Source organism: Dendropsophus ebraccatus, chromosome 2 (assembly GCF_027789765.1).
Source record: "Dendropsophus ebraccatus isolate aDenEbr1 chromosome 2, aDenEbr1.pat, whole genome shotgun sequence".
Taxonomy (NCBI): Eukaryota; Metazoa; Chordata; class Amphibia; order Anura; family Hylidae; genus Dendropsophus; species Dendropsophus ebraccatus.
In genome coordinates, this window is record NC_091455.1 from 153,084,515 (window position 1) to 153,102,121 (window position 17,607).

The window sequence follows — 17,607 nt, forward strand, 5'->3', positions numbered from 1 at the left end:
CTAGGGTTTACAGAGAATTGTCCGAAAAAGAAAAAACATCCAGTGAGCGGCAGTTCTGTGGGCGGAAATGCCTTGTTGATGCCAGAGGTCAGAGGAGAATGGGCAGACTGGTTCGAGCTGATAGAAAGGCAACAGTGACTCAAATAGCCAACCGTTACAACCAAGGTAGGCAGAAGAGCATCTCTGAACACACAGTACCTCCAACTTTGAGGCAGATGGGCTACAGCAGCAGAAGACCACACCGGGTGCCACTCCTTTCAGCTAAGAACAGGAAACTGAGGCTACAATTTGCACAAGCTCATCGAAATTGGACAGTAGAAGATTGGAAAAACGTTGCCTGGTCTGATGAGTCTCGATTTCTGCTTGAACATGACAATGAGTTCACTGTACTCCAATGGCCTCCACAGTCACCAGATCTCAATCCAATAGAGCATCTTTGGGATGTGGTGGAACGGGAGATTCGCATCATGTATGTGCAACCGACAAATCTGCGGCAACTGTGTGATGCCATCATGTCAATATGGACCAAAATCTCTGAGTAATGCTTCCAGCACCTTGTTGTAGCTATGCTACGAAGAATTGAGGCAGTTCTGAAGGCAAAAGGGGGTCCAACCCGTTACTAGCATATATACATATACATACACACACAAACACAATTCATAAGAAATGATGAACAGCACTCACTATTGCATCTACGTCAGACAATCTACTTTATTGCAGTGATAGGAAGTAGAAGGAAATAGACGACCACAGTTGTGCTTTGACTAAACACTACAACTTGTCAATGCAGCACAAGCTGCAAAACTGCGGTCACCCATTTTCTTCTCCACTGCTAGTGAGTGCCGTTCCTTTCTTATGAATTGTGCTTCCTTAATGATATCTTCCAGCTGCTGGCCTTTTGCAGCTCCCCCAGCTGAAATGTCACAGAAGGGCTGATGGGGCTATGGGGGTACAGGGATTGGTAGGTATAACTTTAATAGTCCTGCACCCCAGACTGTCATTCTGCCCCCTGGTCGATGTCTATATATATATATATTATATATATATTATATATATATATATATGGCAGGGGCTTCCCAGTTTACCCATAATTTTCTGGATCTTACATTTAATTGTGCCATTTAATCTCTACAGCCTTTCACAACTCTGCCTATGATAAAAGTGTATGAAAGGCTTGTTCTATACCCTGGGTTTAAATAAATTTCCTGCACTTAACTTCCCCAGTAAAGTGGGTACCTCTGTCACTTTTAAAGGTTTAAGGCACACCAAACCTACAGAGGACTTCTCTCAACTTCTAGGCTGTGGCTTGTGCTTTGGCTCTTGGTACAAGGAATACTTCCGTCCCACCTGAGAAGGGACACACACACACACACACACACACACACACACACACACACAGCGCATCTGCTGTGTACTGTTTAGACTGCATCTAGTGGTTTTTATGTTCACCTATATGTTTATTATTTTCACCTCACGAAAGTGTACAGATGCAGTTAGAGACCAACAGTTTTGCTACTACCACTACGTTCAGTATGCAGTGCTTAGCACCTTAAAGAAGATGTACCATTGGGTGCATCCTCTTTAATATGACCCACGGATAAAACCGCACCTTCATGGGGAAGGTCCATTTTTTTTGAACTGCGGCCCGGTTTCCGTGTACGGCACCGTTTTATCCGTAGGTACCGGGATGGGGCTGAAGCACAGGAGGTGGGCTGGCCTGCCCCCAGTAGGGAGAAACACCCCTTGATTCTAATGGAGCTGCATCATAGAGGAGAGGGTTTCCCTCCCATTGGGGAAGGGCCATTTCAAAAATTGGACCGTGGCACCGATGCCATTCTATCCGTGGGTCATATTAAAGAGGATGTACCTGATGGTACATCCTCGTTAAAAGGGAGAGGTAACCAAAGAACACCCTAACTCATGCCGAGAACATGTCTAAAAGGAGCAGGGCAGTATCCTGATAGAGGAACCAGCCTTGAAAGGACAAAGTTATCATAAAGAAGGTCTACATATCCTATCGTGCTGTGCAGGTAACTGGGACGCCTCAGCACAAAAGGTCAAGCACTCTAGAGTACCAAGATTTGTCTATTCTGTGAAACACGACTGTTATTTTGCAAAGTATTATATGGAAATCCCGGCACTCACCATTTGCAACGCGTTCTGCTGTTAACATTGCAATGGTTATGGAACCGAATAAAAAGTATATGATAATCCTAGAGTTTTGCAAGAATTAAATACTGTGTTAGACAGACCGTTATTCCTAATATTTAAAGATTCTATTACGACAGGGATTGTTCCACAGGACTGGCGCATAGCTAATGTGGTACCAATATTCAAGGGGTAAAAGAGTGATCCTGGAAACTATAGGCCTGTAAGTCTAACATCTATAGTAGGTAAAGTATTTGAGGGGATTGTAAGAGATGCTATACTGGTGTATCTTAATGAAAATAATCTTATAATGCAGCACCAGCATGGATTTATGAGGGATTGTTCCTGTCAGACTAATCTGATTGGCTTCTATGAAGAGGTAAGTTATAGACTTGACCTGGGGGAGGCGGTGAAAGTTGTGTATCTGGACTTTTCAAAGGCATTTGATACTTTGCCGCATGAAAGGTTGGTCTACAAAATGAGGATGCTGTGACTCTGGGAAAATGTATGCAAATGGGTAAGTAACTGGTTGTGTGATAGAAAACAGAGGGTGGTCATTGATGGAACATATTCAGATTGGGTTTTAGTTACTAGTGGGGTACCACAGGGGTCAGTGTTGGGTCCACTTCTTTTTAATATTTTTATTAATGATCTTGTTGAGGGGCTACAGAGTAGAATCTCCATTTTTGCAGATGATACTAAACTGGGTAAAGTAATCAGTACAAAGGAGGATAATATCATATTACAGAGGGATTTGGAGAAGCTAGGGGCTTGGGCAGGGAAATGGCAAATGAAGTTTAATGTGGATAAATGTAAGGTTATGCACTTGGGCCGTAGAAATAATAAGTACAGTTATGTGCTAAATAATAAAACACTGGGTAAAACTACTTCCGAAAAGGACCTGGGGGTATTGGTGGACAGTAAACTCAACTTTAGTGATAAGTGCCAGGCAGCAGATGCCAGGGCTAATAAAATAATGGGATGCATCAAAAGTGGTATAGATGCTAAAGATGAGAACATAGTTTTGCCTCTTTATAAATCACTGGTCAGACCACATATGGAATACGGTGTACAGTTTTGAGCAACGGTATATAAGAAGGACACAGCTGAACTGGAGCGGGTGCAGAGGAGGGCAACAAAGGTCATTAAGGGAATGGGTGGGTTACAGTACCAGGACAGTTTATCAAGCTTGGGGTTATTTACGCTGGAAAAATGACGTCTTAGGGGCGATCTGATCACAATGTACAAATATATGAATGGACAGTACAGAGATCTTTGTAGTGATCTTTTTACTCCTAGGTCTGTAACCATGACAAGGGGGCATCCTCTACGTCTAGAGGAAAGATGATATCATCAGCATCGACGCGGGTTGTTTACTGTACGAGTGGTAAGACTGTGGAACTATAGTCATGATGTATACAGTCAATGCAATATGTTCACTGCTGGTATATAGTTCTGTTTGTGAAAGGAGGGGAGGGGAGGCACATTACAATTTTTGCTTCATGCAGCAGAAAACCTAAAAATTGGCCTTGTATGTAAAAATACATGTAAAAAACACACCACATATCACTTTAAACATTGTATGAATAAAAAAAGGCCGTCCTCACATTGGGCAAAATTGCTCTAAATCAAAATATTTTGAAAAACATACCTCATTGCATTCATCCACTAAAATGAAGAAAAGGTCAAATCTGGACATTATGGGAGCTGAAAGATTTACATTGTGCTTTAGGGACTTTGAGCGTTCATATCTTCCACCAACAGGATTTGCTGCTGCCAAGATGGATGTACGGGCATTTAATGTGGCCTTAAAAAGAGAGACAAGAACATAGTAAGGTGACAATGGTTCTTAAACCACCCTTTTATAAGTTAACCAGAACATTAGCATAGGTTACAGAAAATACAACTGGTTCTTGGCCTTGAAAATTTGTGTAACTCTCAGTGATACTGTACATGGTATATGCTCCTCACATTACAGAGGTAGTCCGGTTTCAGAATTGTATTTAAATAAATAACTAATCACCTAAAGATATAGAACTTACTAATATAAAGGTTATTACGAATAGTATTGGCTCCAGCATGCTTTTGTGAGATTCATCCCTGACAAAATGTGTGTGTCATCTACAGTTCCCCCAGCTCCTCCCTCTCCTGATCTAACAGGAAGCCAACCCCGCTCTCTTGGATGCCAATGACTGCAGAAAAAAAAAAAAAAAAAAAAAAGTGCCAAGGTGATAAGATAACCCACCACCAGATAGGCAATCCATTTCTAAATTCATAGACCTCTTTATCTAGTCTCTATTTATTTTACACATGCTCCTATGCTGTATCCTTGGTGCACCTGACATGCTCTGAAGTCATGGATGCAGTATAGAGAGGGCCAATAAAGATAATACTCCACTTTTTTAAACAGCAAGTACCACTACCAGAGCTACTTCTGTTACATTCAGGTTATCATTTTCTGTTGCTGCATTTGAAGGTCAGCATACCTTTAAAGAGACATCACCCCTTTCTAACATAGCTCAAACCAAGATTGACTGCTACCCTGTGGATGTACTCCAGTATTGTGCTAGGTGTGCTATGCATAGTTGCAGCTGATGGTAGTCTGTTTTTTGTAAAAGGTAGCAGCCACAAAGACTGATGGTGTAGAACACTTCCCTTTTCTAAGTTACTGGTGTAGCCCTATGAGTTACATATAGGCAACTCTGGCTGTGTTAAACAGTAATCACTTTGAGACCCGTAATGGCATAATAGGATGGCTAGAAAGCCAACTGTTACTTTGGCTTAGCCCAAGCTGGTGGAAATGTGCACCAGCTTGCAAAACTGTGGAATTAATTTTTTAACACCACTAGCAGAACAGATGTTCCACTGATTAAAATAAGGAGATATATTCTTTAAGATGTTCACGCTACCTTCACCCCAGCTTTTGTGATTGATATAGTCTGCTGCTCCATAGCTTCATGAATAGCCACCTGATCTTTTAGATCCATTTTGTCAAACTCATCAATACAACAAACACCCTAAAAGAAAATGGGAAAAAAAAGGAAGAGAAGGGTAAGGCTGGGTTCATGCTGCATTTTTGCAATCCGTTTTTTTCATCCGTTTTTGCAAAAAAACTATAAAAAAACGGATTGCAAAAAACTGATGCATTTGTGCGTTGTGCATCTGTTTTGATCAGTTTTTCCATTGACTTATTATTATAAAAAAAACGGATCAAAACGGATCCTTTTTTTTTGACGAACACAAAAAAGGTTGCTGACAATTTTTTTGTCTGTTAAAAAAAACGGATCCATTAAACGTATGCTGAAAACGCAGTGTGAACCAAGCCTAAGACACTGGTGAAATAGAAAAAGAAAAAGTTAAAAGTTAAAACATACCAGCTCTTGACCCCCAGAGTACCGTCACTGTCCAGCCACTTCTCTTTCAGAGCTGAGAGTGGCGGTTGGGAACCTAGACAACTGCTGTTAACAGGACAGACAGAGAAAGGTGCCAAACTTCAAAAGAAAGCAAATTTGCTAATGCAAAGCATCTGCTAAGTTGCTTTCTTTTGCATTCTCTATCACCTATAAAAAAAGGTTATGTGATTGGAAGACTTGAAGGACATGCAACTGTTACAGAGCCACACTGACCAGCTACATATTCCCTTTCCTGTGCCTGATGTTATAAACTGAAGCGATGAGCGCATCTCAAGCATGCTCGAGTCTGATAGTTTGGCATTTGAATCCTGGTGGCTGAAGAAAAAGTCTAAGGCTGTCTGGGAAAACAGGCCTATAGTGTTAGCCATTTTTTCCCAGACTCCCTAGGGCTGCATTCAACTTTAACCACTGGTATTCCTATTCCAAACAATCAGACTCGAGCCTGCTTGAGTTGCAATCATCTCTAATATTGAGATTAATTCTCTTTCAGTTCATTAACTAGTTTTTATTGCATAAAATTACGTTTGAATAAACAGTGGCAAAACCACAAATATCCCTTAACCAATATTAAATCTGGTGTCAATAGTGTTAATTACTGTCATCACTAATCATTACATGTATTGTAAACAATGTAATTACAATGTTTAACTCAATCTTATATATTGCAGTAACAACTTTTATGAAAAGGATGGTGTACCCATGCAGGTAAGCAAACCAAACATTTAACCTTAAAATGTCTGGTAAAGGATGGTCTTACACACGGCAGTTCTGACCCGTAGTTGCCAGTGTTCTTTGATTGCAGGCAGCAAGCCTTATTAGCAGTGGCTGGTCCAGGTGTCATCTGTAATTAGCAATGACTTGCCACAGTGCTTGAGAACAACTACAATTGCAGGCAGCATATGGTCTTGCTACTGCTTAAAATGGCAAAGCCAGATGCCACTGCATGCAGGAGACCCCTAAACGTTTAGTTTTTTTTTTGTAATATACAACAGATGTTTTGCTGTTGACTTTTATATGCAGTGTAAATACTATGCATGTTATAATACGTTTATATTCCTTATTGTGCACCTTTATGCAGGGCCGGATTAAAGGGAGGGCACCCGGGGCTCGTGGCCCCCTCCAACCCGATAATTTATTTTTTCAACCCCCCTCTGCCGCCCCGCCCCCCACGGTAATGTCTGAGCCGGGGAGGGGGGGGGAGGTTGCATGGTGTCAGCCGGGGTGCAGCTTCGGGGTCAGGTGAGCTTCCGGCACGGGCAGCCTGTTGCATACAGGCACAGGAGCCTGGACTTACTGCTCGGCAGCGGCACACAGTGACGTCACGCGCCGAGCAGGGGAGAAGTCCGGGTACTGCGGGCTGCTACTGTGAGCTTCCGTGCCTGTGTGTGACAGGCTGCCTCCCACTATTACCCTCCCACTATTACCCCAGCTGCCCCACCTTCTCCCTCTGCCCCCAGCTTCTCCCCTGTGACCACAGCTTCTCCCCCTACCTCTGTCACCTCAGCTGATCCCCCTGCCCCCCTAGCTGCTCTCCTTGCCCCCCTAGCCGCTCCCCCTCCCCCAGTCACCCCAGCTGCTCCCCCTGCCACCCCCAGTTGCCTCCCTTCCTCAATCACCCCCTGCTGCCCCTCTGCAGATGAATTATGGTTGGAGAAGTCTTCATGATGGCTGCGCCAGATCGAGAGGAAAGCAAAGAGTGAGCGTCGGAGAAGACGTCACCTGTGAGTCATTAGTAACTGCACTGTAATCACTTCTATAGTGTGCAGAGCCTGTGTACTTATTCGGTAGGGGTGCCCAGAGTTATAAAAAAAAAAAAAAAAAAAAAAGGTTAGGCTATATTGCTCTAAGTTATAATACCCACACTGCTTTTCCCTAGCAAAATCCCCCCATTTACTGATCAATGTCTTTCTACATGTTCAAAAATTAGCCACCGGCCGTGCATCGCTACGTTTAATAGTGATGTGCGACTGATGGCTAATCGAGCCAGGAGCGAGGAGGGGTCTCCCGTGCCAAGTCGCCTACAGTAAGCTGACATCTGTATAGGATTGCGATATTGTTTTCTTTTCTTTTTTTTTGGGGGGGGGGGGGGGGGGGGTTGGAAGGGGTTCTCCAACAAAATTGTTGTCCGGGGCCTTCACCAACCTTAATTCAGCCCTGCCGTTATGTATAGCTTACCTTAAGTGTTTTAAAGCGTAACTGTCATTTCAGGGTCATTTTTCTGAAAACATTAAATATCAACAATACAAGCGAATTTAAGAAACTCTGTAATAGGTTTTATGTACTAAAAGAGTTTTCTTCTGTACTAAAAAAAGCAATTTCCCAGCCTCCCCCCTCACATCAAATGAAGCAGGATTTCTGTCTCCATTATGTGGCTATGGAGAGGGGAGGGGCTGTTAGGAGTGACTGAGCACGGAGGATTTCTGCACAGCACAACACCCTGCAATCTTCTCTCAGTAAGTTCATAGATAAGCACTGACCTTTCTGACACCTGAATTTAGCGTTTTAGCTGCCCAGACAGTCTACAAACAGCTGACGTTCATGTCACCTCTTCCTGCTCCCTCATCTCCCTCGGCCCCTCCCCCCTTCATAGGCTTACAACGGAGAGAGCAGAGCCAGTCTTCACTGGCTTCTCTGTAATGAAGACGTGTTTGCCTGATAATGCACAGATAAGAAGTCAGGGGGGAGGCTGGGAGATTGCTTCTTGAGTACAGAAGGAGGCTTTTTTGGCTGATGAAACCTATTACAGAGTTTCTTAAAATCGCTTATACTACTGATTTCTGCAATAAAAAAAAAAACATGACAGTTACTCTTTAACCTCTTAAGGACCCATGACGTACCGGCACGTCATGGATCACTGTCACTTAAGGACCCATGACGTGTCGGTACGTCATCCCTTTAAACGGGCGCCGCGGCCGGCCGGGTCCCGATCGGGGGAGATAGCCTGCTATAATACATAGCAGGCCATCTCTCCCTGTCGGCATGGAGGGTTGTTAACCCCCCCCATGCCGACGATCGCCGCTATTGGCTGATAAGCCCATAGCGGCGATCGGAACCTTTCCGGGCCATCGGTGGCCCGATGACCCGGAAAAAAATGGCGGTCGGTGCTGTCCGAGGACGGCACCGACCGCCATTACTGTAAAAAGTAATGGTGGTCACGGTACCACCGTCCCGATCGCCGTGAACGGCCGGCTAGCCGGCCGGCCGTTCACGGCGATCAAAGTCCCCACAAGTAATAAATACCTGCTCCGGACCCCTCAGCTAGGTAGCTGAGGGGTCCGGAGCAGGTATTTGTACATTACTCACCTGTCCCGGGGTCCTGATCGGCGTCTTCCGGGTTCCCGGCGTCCTCTTCATCTTGTCGGGACTTCGGCTTCTTCCGTGAGTCCCGATCGTCTGTTTCCGGCTCCAGCGTCGTCTTTTTTCGTATTTTTCCGGCTCCAGCGTCGTCTATTTTCGGATCTTGCTCTCTGCTGCCCCCTAGCGGCTGATAAGTGTAATACACGTATCAGCCACTACAGGGATGTTCAGAATGTAGTAAAAAAAAATTTTTTTTTCCCAATTTTTTTTTTTTTCTATTTTCCGCACCCTATCGCCGCTGAGTGTTGATCAGCATCGCACGAAAGTGCGCTGCTAATCAGCAACTCCTCCTTTTTGGCGTAGGGTGTTTTTTTTTATATCCTACTGCCACGGTCTGCTGATAAGTGCCGAACATAAGTGCGGCATTCATCAGCAACACCATTTTTGGCGTAGGTTTTTTTTGTATACTTACTGTAAAAAACACGTAAAAAAACACTACATTACACCACACTACATTGAATAAAGTTTTACACTACACCACTACATACCCCATATACCAATCCCCATATAAAGATGGCCCCCAGGGTGTTTTCGGCGTCAGAGGGATACGTTATTGCCTCCGACACCGAAACAGCCAGTGAGGATGAATGGGGGGTCCTTTGTTCCTCCATTCATCCTCATCCTCCTCATCATCCAGTGACGTGTCTGGGGGTAGCGTAGCGTACACTGCCTCCCAGACACGTCTTTTCCACCAGTACCGTCCCAATAAGAGATGACGGTATGGCGTGAAATTCTACAAACTCTGTGAGAGTACCTCAGGGTACACTTACAGATTTAGGGTACGTGCACACTGCGGAATGGCGAAGGATAACCCTTCGTGCATTCCGCAGCTGGCACCCGCCGGCGGACTGATGCAGGGGCGCGTCTCCGCCCGTGTCATAGACTCTATCCTATGCACGGGCGGAATCCATCATCCGTCATTCCATCAACACGTTGGACGCAGAGCGGAATCCGCCCGTGCATAGAATGGAGTCTACGACACGGACGGAGACGTGCGCTTGCATCAGTCCGCCGGCGGGTGCCAACTGCGGAATGCACAAAGGGTTATCCTTCGCGATTCCGCAGTGTGCACGTACCCTTAGAGTGTATGAAGGAAGGGACACTCGAATCCAGCCCCCAGATGCCCCCTCCCCCCCCATCCTCGGAGTTAGTGGGGACATCGTCCGGGAACTGATCTTCCCACTGCTGGATAAAGGTCACCACCACCTGTACGGGGATAACTTTTATACCAGCACCCCCCTCTTCCGGTCCCTCGCTGCCCTGTAGCTTGCGGCACGATCCGAACATATCAGAAGTAGTAATAGCGCCCTAATATTTAGCAGCCATGGAGCGGACCCAGCGCTTCTGGATATGAAGGACCCCCTATCGCACCAGGGCAACATTCTCCAGGTGACGTCCCCCACACTGGAGAACGGGAGACCCCAGAAGAAGTGCAGAGTGTGGGGTAACAGGGGGATCAGGAAGGACACCATTTTCCCGTGTGACACCTGTCCTGATCCCCCCGGCCTCTGCATACTGGATCGCTCCAAGGCGTACCACACGTCATCGGAGTTCTACATTATCTAAATTCCGTCCCTTATTCCTATTTCAGGGGTCACGTTGATCCAGGGATTATTCTGATCGCCATTATGGAGTCGGGAAGGAATTTTTCCCCTGTGATGAGGCGACTGTCGTCTGCCTCACGAGGGTTTTTTGCCTTCCTCTGGATCAACACAGGTTGAATTTGATGGACACCTGTCATTTCCAACCTTATAAACTAATAATTGGCCTAATACCCCCAAATAAATTAGAATTGTCCCTTTTCCCCAGCTAAATAGGTATGGCCGCCATTCCCATTAGAGGATGCCATGATGCAATTACAAAGCCTCTGTGCGGCCAGGACAGTAGAAACCCCCCACAAGTGACCCCATTCTGGAAACTACACCCCATAAGGAATCTAACAAGGGGGGCAGCGGGGATATGGCCCCCTGGTGACGGCCACATTTGGGACGTGAAAATGAAAAAAATGGTATTTTTTATTTTCACGGCACATGTTCTACACATGTGCCCATCACTAGTGGGGTCCATATGCTCACTGCACCCCTTGTTAGATTCCTTATGGGGTGTAGTTTCCAGAATTGGGTCACTTGTCGGGGGTTTCTACTGTTCTGGCAGCACAGGAGCTTTGTAATTGCGACATGGCCTCCATCCCCCATTCCAGCCTCTAAATGGCGCTCTGTCCTTTTGGTGACTTGCCCTGTGCCCATATGGCAAATTATGTCCACATGTGGGGTATTTTCGTACTCAGGGGAAACTACCCTACACGTTTTGTGTTCATTTTCTTTTTTAACCCCTTGTGAAAATGGAAAAAAATCAAGGCTAGACCAACATTTAGTGTAATTTTTTTTTAATTTTTACTCTAAATCATTGATCTTGTCTTGATTTTTTCATTTTCACAAGGGGTTAAAAGATAAAAAAAAACACAATGTGTAGAGCAATTTCCCCTGAGTACGGAAATACCCCACATGTGGACATAAAGCACCATGCGGGTGCAGGGTAAACCTCCAAAGGGAAGGTGCGCCATTTGAAGGCTGGATTTGGATGGAATGGATTTCGAGGGGCCATGTTGCATTCAAAAGGCCCCTGTGTTGCCAAGACAGTTAAACCCCCCACAAGTGACCCTATTATGGAAACTACACCCCTCAAGGAATGTAACAAGGGGTGTAGTGAGCATATGGACCCCACTGGTGACGGGCACAAATGTGGAACAATGTGGCGTGAAAATGAAATATTAAATTTTTTACACTATAATGTTGGTCTAGCCTTGAATTTATCATTTTCACAAGGGGTTAAAAGAGAAAAAAAAAACACAAAATGTGTAGAGCAATTTCCCCCGAGTCCGTAAATACCCCACATGTGGACATAAAGCGCCATGTGGGTGCAGGGCAAGCCTCCGAAGGGAAGGAGAGCCATTTGGATTTTAGAGGTTGGATTTGGCTAGAATGGATGATGAACGCCATGTCGCATTTACAGAGCCCTCGTGCTGACAAAACACTGGAAACCCCCCACAAGTGACCCCATTCTGGAAACTACACCCCTCAAGGAATCTAACAAGGGGTGCAATGAGGATATGGACCCCTGGATGACGGGCACATTTGTGCCATGAAAGTGAAAAAATGAAAATTTTCACTTTCACGTCACATTTTTCCACATTTGTGCCCGTCACCAGTGGGGTCCATATGCTCACTGCACCCCTTGTTAGATTCCTTGAGGGGTGTAGTTTCCAGAATGGGGTCACTTGTGGGGGGTTTCCAGTGTCTTGGCAGCACGAGGGCTCTGTAAATGCGACATGGCCCTTGAAATCCATTCCAGTGAAATCCAGCTTCCAAAAGCCAATTGGCGCTCCTTCCCTTTGGAGGCTCGTCCTGCGCCCGCTTGGCACTTTATGTCCACATGTGGGGTATTTCCGTATTTGGGAGAAACTGTGCTACATGTTTTGTGTTTTTTTTTTCCTTTTATCCCTTTGTGAAAATGAAAAATTGAAGGCTAGAACAACATTTTAGTGTAAAAAATACTTTAGTCTTTTTTCAAGCCATATTGTTTGGAAAATCTGTGAAGCACCTGTGGGGTCCAGATCCTCACCGCACCCCTTGTTACATTCCTTGAGGGGTGTAGTTTTCTAAATGGTGTCCCTTTAGGGGTGTTTTTTAGGTTTTGGCACCCCAGAGCCTCTGCCAACCTGAAGTGGTACAGTCAAAAATGACCAAAAATAACGGAGCCATTGAAATTCACTAGGCGCTCCCTTATATCTGAGGCTTGTGGTTGCGTCAAATAGCGCAATAGGGCCACATATGGGGTATTTCTATAAACTGCAGAAACGGGGCAATCAATATTGGGGTGCATTTCTCTGGTAATAGGTTTATAATTATGAAAAATATTGGATTACAATAAAATCTCTGCACAGAAAATTAAAATTTTCAAATTTCTTACACACTTAGCTTTTATTTCTGTGACTCCCCTAAAGGGTTAAAAAACTTTCTGGATGTGCTTTTGCAGAGTTTAGGGGGTGCAGTTTCTGAAATGGGGTGCTTCGTGAGGCTTTCTAACACACAGTCCCCTCAAATACACTTTAAACCTGAACAGTTCCCTAAAAATATCTGATTTTGAAATTTTACTGAAAATTTGGAAATTTGCTGCTAATGTTTTAAGCTTCCTATTGTCTAAAAATAATGAAATATAGTTTAATAAATGCCGCCAACATAAAGTAGACATGTTGCTAATGCTATTTAATATATAATTTATGTGATATAACCATTTTCTGTATAAGCAGAAAAGTTTTAAAGTTGGAAAAATGCATTTTTTCACAATTTTTCACGCTATTTTGGTTTTTTTCATAAAGATTCGTTATAAGTATCGACTCCAATTTACAAGAAATGTGAAGTACAATATGTCACGAGAAAACAATCTCAGAATCAGCCGGATAGGTAAAAGCATCCCGAAGTAATTAATGAATAAAGTGACACTGGTCAAATTCATAAAATTTGCTCCGGTCCTTAAGGCCATTTCAGGCCCGGTCCTTAAGGGGTTAAGTACTACTGTGTAAAGTTAAACACAAAACCAAACCTTTGCACTAACTACCAGCTTTAAATATGTAATAAAAACGCAATGTGTTTGCGTTTAACCAATCTATTAAAAAAAGGCAAAAAACTCAATAGAAACCTCATATATTGTATAATTGGAACCCATTTCTACTCAATAGGTTAGTAGCGATTGTGAAGTGATGAATACTTTAAAAATGTTAACATAGAAAATACTATGATTATTGATTCCAAGTTAAATTATGATCGGGAATAAAATGCTTAAGCGACATACATTATCCGCAAGCATCAGTGCTCCTGCTTCAATCACAAATTCATGAGATTCTTCATCCTTTACAACAGCAGCAGTCAAACCTGCAGCACTGCTGGCTTTCCCACTAGTGTACACGGCTCGTGGACTGAATTCTTCCACATGCCTGCAAAAGCAAGGCAGGAAAGGCAAATTAAAAAAAAAATGCATTCAAAATACAATACTTCTAGCACAACTATGTATAGGCACCACAAAAAATTCTTTAACTTGCGAGTCAATGCTTAAATTAAAATTCACCTTGGAGCCTGAAACCTTGACAGGGTATTCTATTCAAACATAACTTAATATATTGCTGCAAAAAGTAAGAACACAACAGCCAGCCTATTGTTACCTTTCCGTGCTCTCCCGGTTTTCTCCTTTGGCATGTTCGAGTCCTCAGCTGAGCGATCCCATCTCCACTTCCAAGTGGAAGCAGGCTCACTCGACCAAGGACCCAAACATGCAGAATCTATCAAAGGAAAATCAATTAGCATTTTATTGCATTAAAAAAAAAAGTATTTGATTACCAACCAACAAGAATTCTGGCTCTCACAAACCTGATGGTTTTCTTTAACCCCTTAGTGACCGCCATGCTGCCTTTTCACGGCGGCCACTAATAGGCTTTATTCCGATGCGTACGCCTTTTAACGGCGGGCGCATCGGAATAAATTACCGCCCGGCGGCGGCTGCAGGATGGGTGATCAGCGGTCAGTGTGACCACTGACACCCTCCTGTAACTGCTCCGGGCAGTTTAACCCATTAAATGCCGCTGTCAAACCATGACAGCGACATCTAACGGGTTCTGGTCGGCGCCGTGGGTCACTTACGTGATCGCGATGTCCTGCGGCGCCGTCCGGTCCTCCGATGTCTCCATGATGATCCCGGGGTCCTAATGAAGGTCCCCGGGATCACCATGGAGATGCCTGATGCTGACGGGGTGGCCGTGGCTATTGCCTGTCAGCATGAGGCATGATACAATACATTGCAGTACATCAGGTACTGCAATGTATTGTATCAATGATCTAAGTATTTTACACTAGTGTACAGTAATGTACACTAGTGTAAAAGTAAAAAAAAGGGGAAAAAAGTGCACCAAACACAACACAGCCCCCCCAGCCCCCCCCCCCCCATAAAGATGCATTACATTCCCCATACCCAATAAAACGTGACATAAAAGTGATCAAAAACACAAATCATATACATATTTGGTATCGTTACGTCCGTAACGACCCAATCTATAAAACTATAGCAAAAATTATATCGCACGACACACGCTGTAAAAAAAAATAAAAAAAAAAACTTACCAGAATAGCTGTATTTTATCAATCCACTTTAGAAAATACGTCATAAAAGAGATCAAAAAGTCATATACATATAAAACTTGGTATCAATAGAAATACAGATCTTCCCGCAAAAAATAAGCCCAAAAACAGCTCTGTCGCGCAAAAGATGAGAACGCTATGGATCTTGCAATGCGGCAACAGTTTTGTGGGTTTTTGCTAGAAAGATAGTTTCTATTGCGCCAAAGCGGTAATAGTTAAAAAAAAACCTATACAAATGTGGTATCGCCGTAACCGTAGCGACCTAGAGAATACATGTATTATGTTATTAGTGACCGCCAATACAGATTTTTATGGCGATCACTAATGGGCTCTATTCTGCTGCCATCAGCTCTTTATGGCGATGGTGCAGAATAGTGCAGCGGCGCTGGTAATGCCCGCAGCCCCCTCCTCTCAGCTACCAGAGGTAGCTGAGGGGTTGGGGCAGAGTGTGGGGTCAGTCCCGGCAAGTCCCCTCACCTTATCAGTATAACGGCGGCCACCGGTAACAGACATTGCCTGCGCAGCTGAACGCCTTCATCTCTTCTCACCGTGAATCCACAGTGAGAGGAGATGAGAACATGTCCCCCCCCCTGTCCCCAGAATTAACCCTAGTGACCTGGTCACTGACCCTCCCCTCCCAGGGTGGCCATCTGATCCAAGATGGCCGCCACCATCACTGTGAACAGACTCTGTTCACACAGTGATGGATTCCTAAAAATGATCAAAGCTTCATTCTCTCCACCACCGGAGGTGGTGGAGAGCATGGGCCAATGATCGGTTGCCACCCGGTGTGGTCCCAGTACAAGTGATCAGCGGTATATACTATATACCACTGATCGCTTGTTCCAAATGGTGCCGGCACTTTTTTACGTCTGTCACCAAAGTCAAGTGCCCTGGATTACCCGTAACCACCCCGAATTACTTGTAACCACCCCAGATTACAGGCAATCTCCCCAGATTGCCTGTATCCACCCCAGATAGCCCATAGCCATCCCAGACAGCCCATAACCACCCCAGATTGCCAGTCACCTCCCCAGATTGCCCGTAACCTCCCCAGATTGCCCGTATCCCCCCCAGATAGCCCATAACCATTCCAGACAGCCCGTAACCACCACAGATTGCCACAGACTGCCTGCAACTACCCCAAATTGCCTGTAACCACCCCAGATTGCCCATCACCACCCCAGATTTCCTGTCACCACCCCAGATTGCCCATTGCAACCCCAGATAGTCAGTGAACACCACCAGATTGCCCGTTACCACCCCAGATAGCCAGTGAAAACCCCCAGATTGCCCATCACCACCCCAGATAGCCAGTAACCACCCCATATAGCCAGTAAACACCCCAAGATTGCCCGTAACCACCCCATACAGCCAGTAAACACCCCCAGATTGCCCGTAACCACCCCAGATTGACCGTTACCACCCCAGATTGGCACAGACAGCTCGTAACCACCCCAGATTGCTCATAACCCCACCAGATTGCCTGTTGCCACCTCAGATAGCCAGTAAACACCCCGAGATTGTCCATTACCACCCCAGATAACCAGTAAACACCCACATATTGCCTGTAACTAAAATGACACTCCTTCCCTTCTGAGCCCTGCTGTGTGCCCATACAGTGGTTTATGCCCACATATGGGGTACCTGTTTCTCGTGAAATTGAGAAATTTCAAACTAAACAAACATGTTATTGGAAAAATTCTATTTTTTCATTTTTACTGTCTTCTTTTGAGTACTTTCCTCTAATACCTGTGGGGTCAAAATGCTCACCACACCCCAAGATGTATTCTTTGAGGGGTGCACTTTCCTAAATGGTGTGACTTTTGGAGGGGGGTTATTCTGCTGACACTACAGGGGCACTGCAAACGCACCTGGCACTCAGAAACTTCAGCAAAATCTGAACTGGAAATGCTTATTGGCTCTCCTTCCTTTCTGAGCCCGGCTGTGTGCCCATACAGTGGTTTACGCCCACATATGGGGTACCATTGTACTCAGGAGAACCTGCGTTACAACATTTGGGGTGCATTTTCTCTCATGTTTATTAAGAAAATGAGATACTTTAATCTTAACAAATATATTATTGGAAAATTTCTATTTTCCATTTTTTTCCGGCCTAACTGAATACTTTCCTCCAACCCCTTGTAGGGTTAAAATGCTCATTATACCCCTAGATTAATTCTTTAAGGTGTCTAGTTTCCAAAATGGGGTCACTTATGGGGGTTTCCAGTATACAAGCCTCCTAAATCAACTTAAAAAAAGAACTGATCCCTAAAAAAACTCAGTTTTGGAAATTTCATGAAAATTTGATAATTTGCTGATACACTTCTAAGCCCCGTAACTCCCTAAAACAGTGAAATATGTTTACGAAATGGAGCCAGAATAAAGAGGACATATCTCAGAATCGCTAGCATTCGTTAAAGCATCACTGAGCTATAAGCGCATAAAGTGAGACAGGTCAGATTTTAAAAAATTAGCCTGGTCATTAAGGCCCAAACAGG

At 44.5% G+C, this 17,607-nt stretch overlaps 1 protein-coding gene across 2 annotated transcripts in view; it reads right to left on the reverse strand.

Moving 5' to 3' along the window:
- The window catches only part of LOC138784709 (maternal DNA replication licensing factor mcm6), a 105,077-nt gene that overhangs the window by 30,854 nt on the left and 56,616 nt on the right, over positions 1-17,607 (reverse strand). For both annotated transcript variants that reach the window (XM_069960367.1, XM_069960366.1), the window contains exons 9-11: positions 13,770-13,911; positions 5,058-5,165; positions 3,800-3,955 (exon numbers count right to left, since the gene is read on the reverse strand). In XM_069960367.1, the coding sequence (XP_069816468.1) occupies positions 3,800-3,955; positions 5,058-5,165; positions 13,770-13,911 (406 nt within the window). The remainder of the gene's footprint in view (positions 1-3,799; positions 3,956-5,057; positions 5,166-13,769; positions 13,912-17,607) is intronic.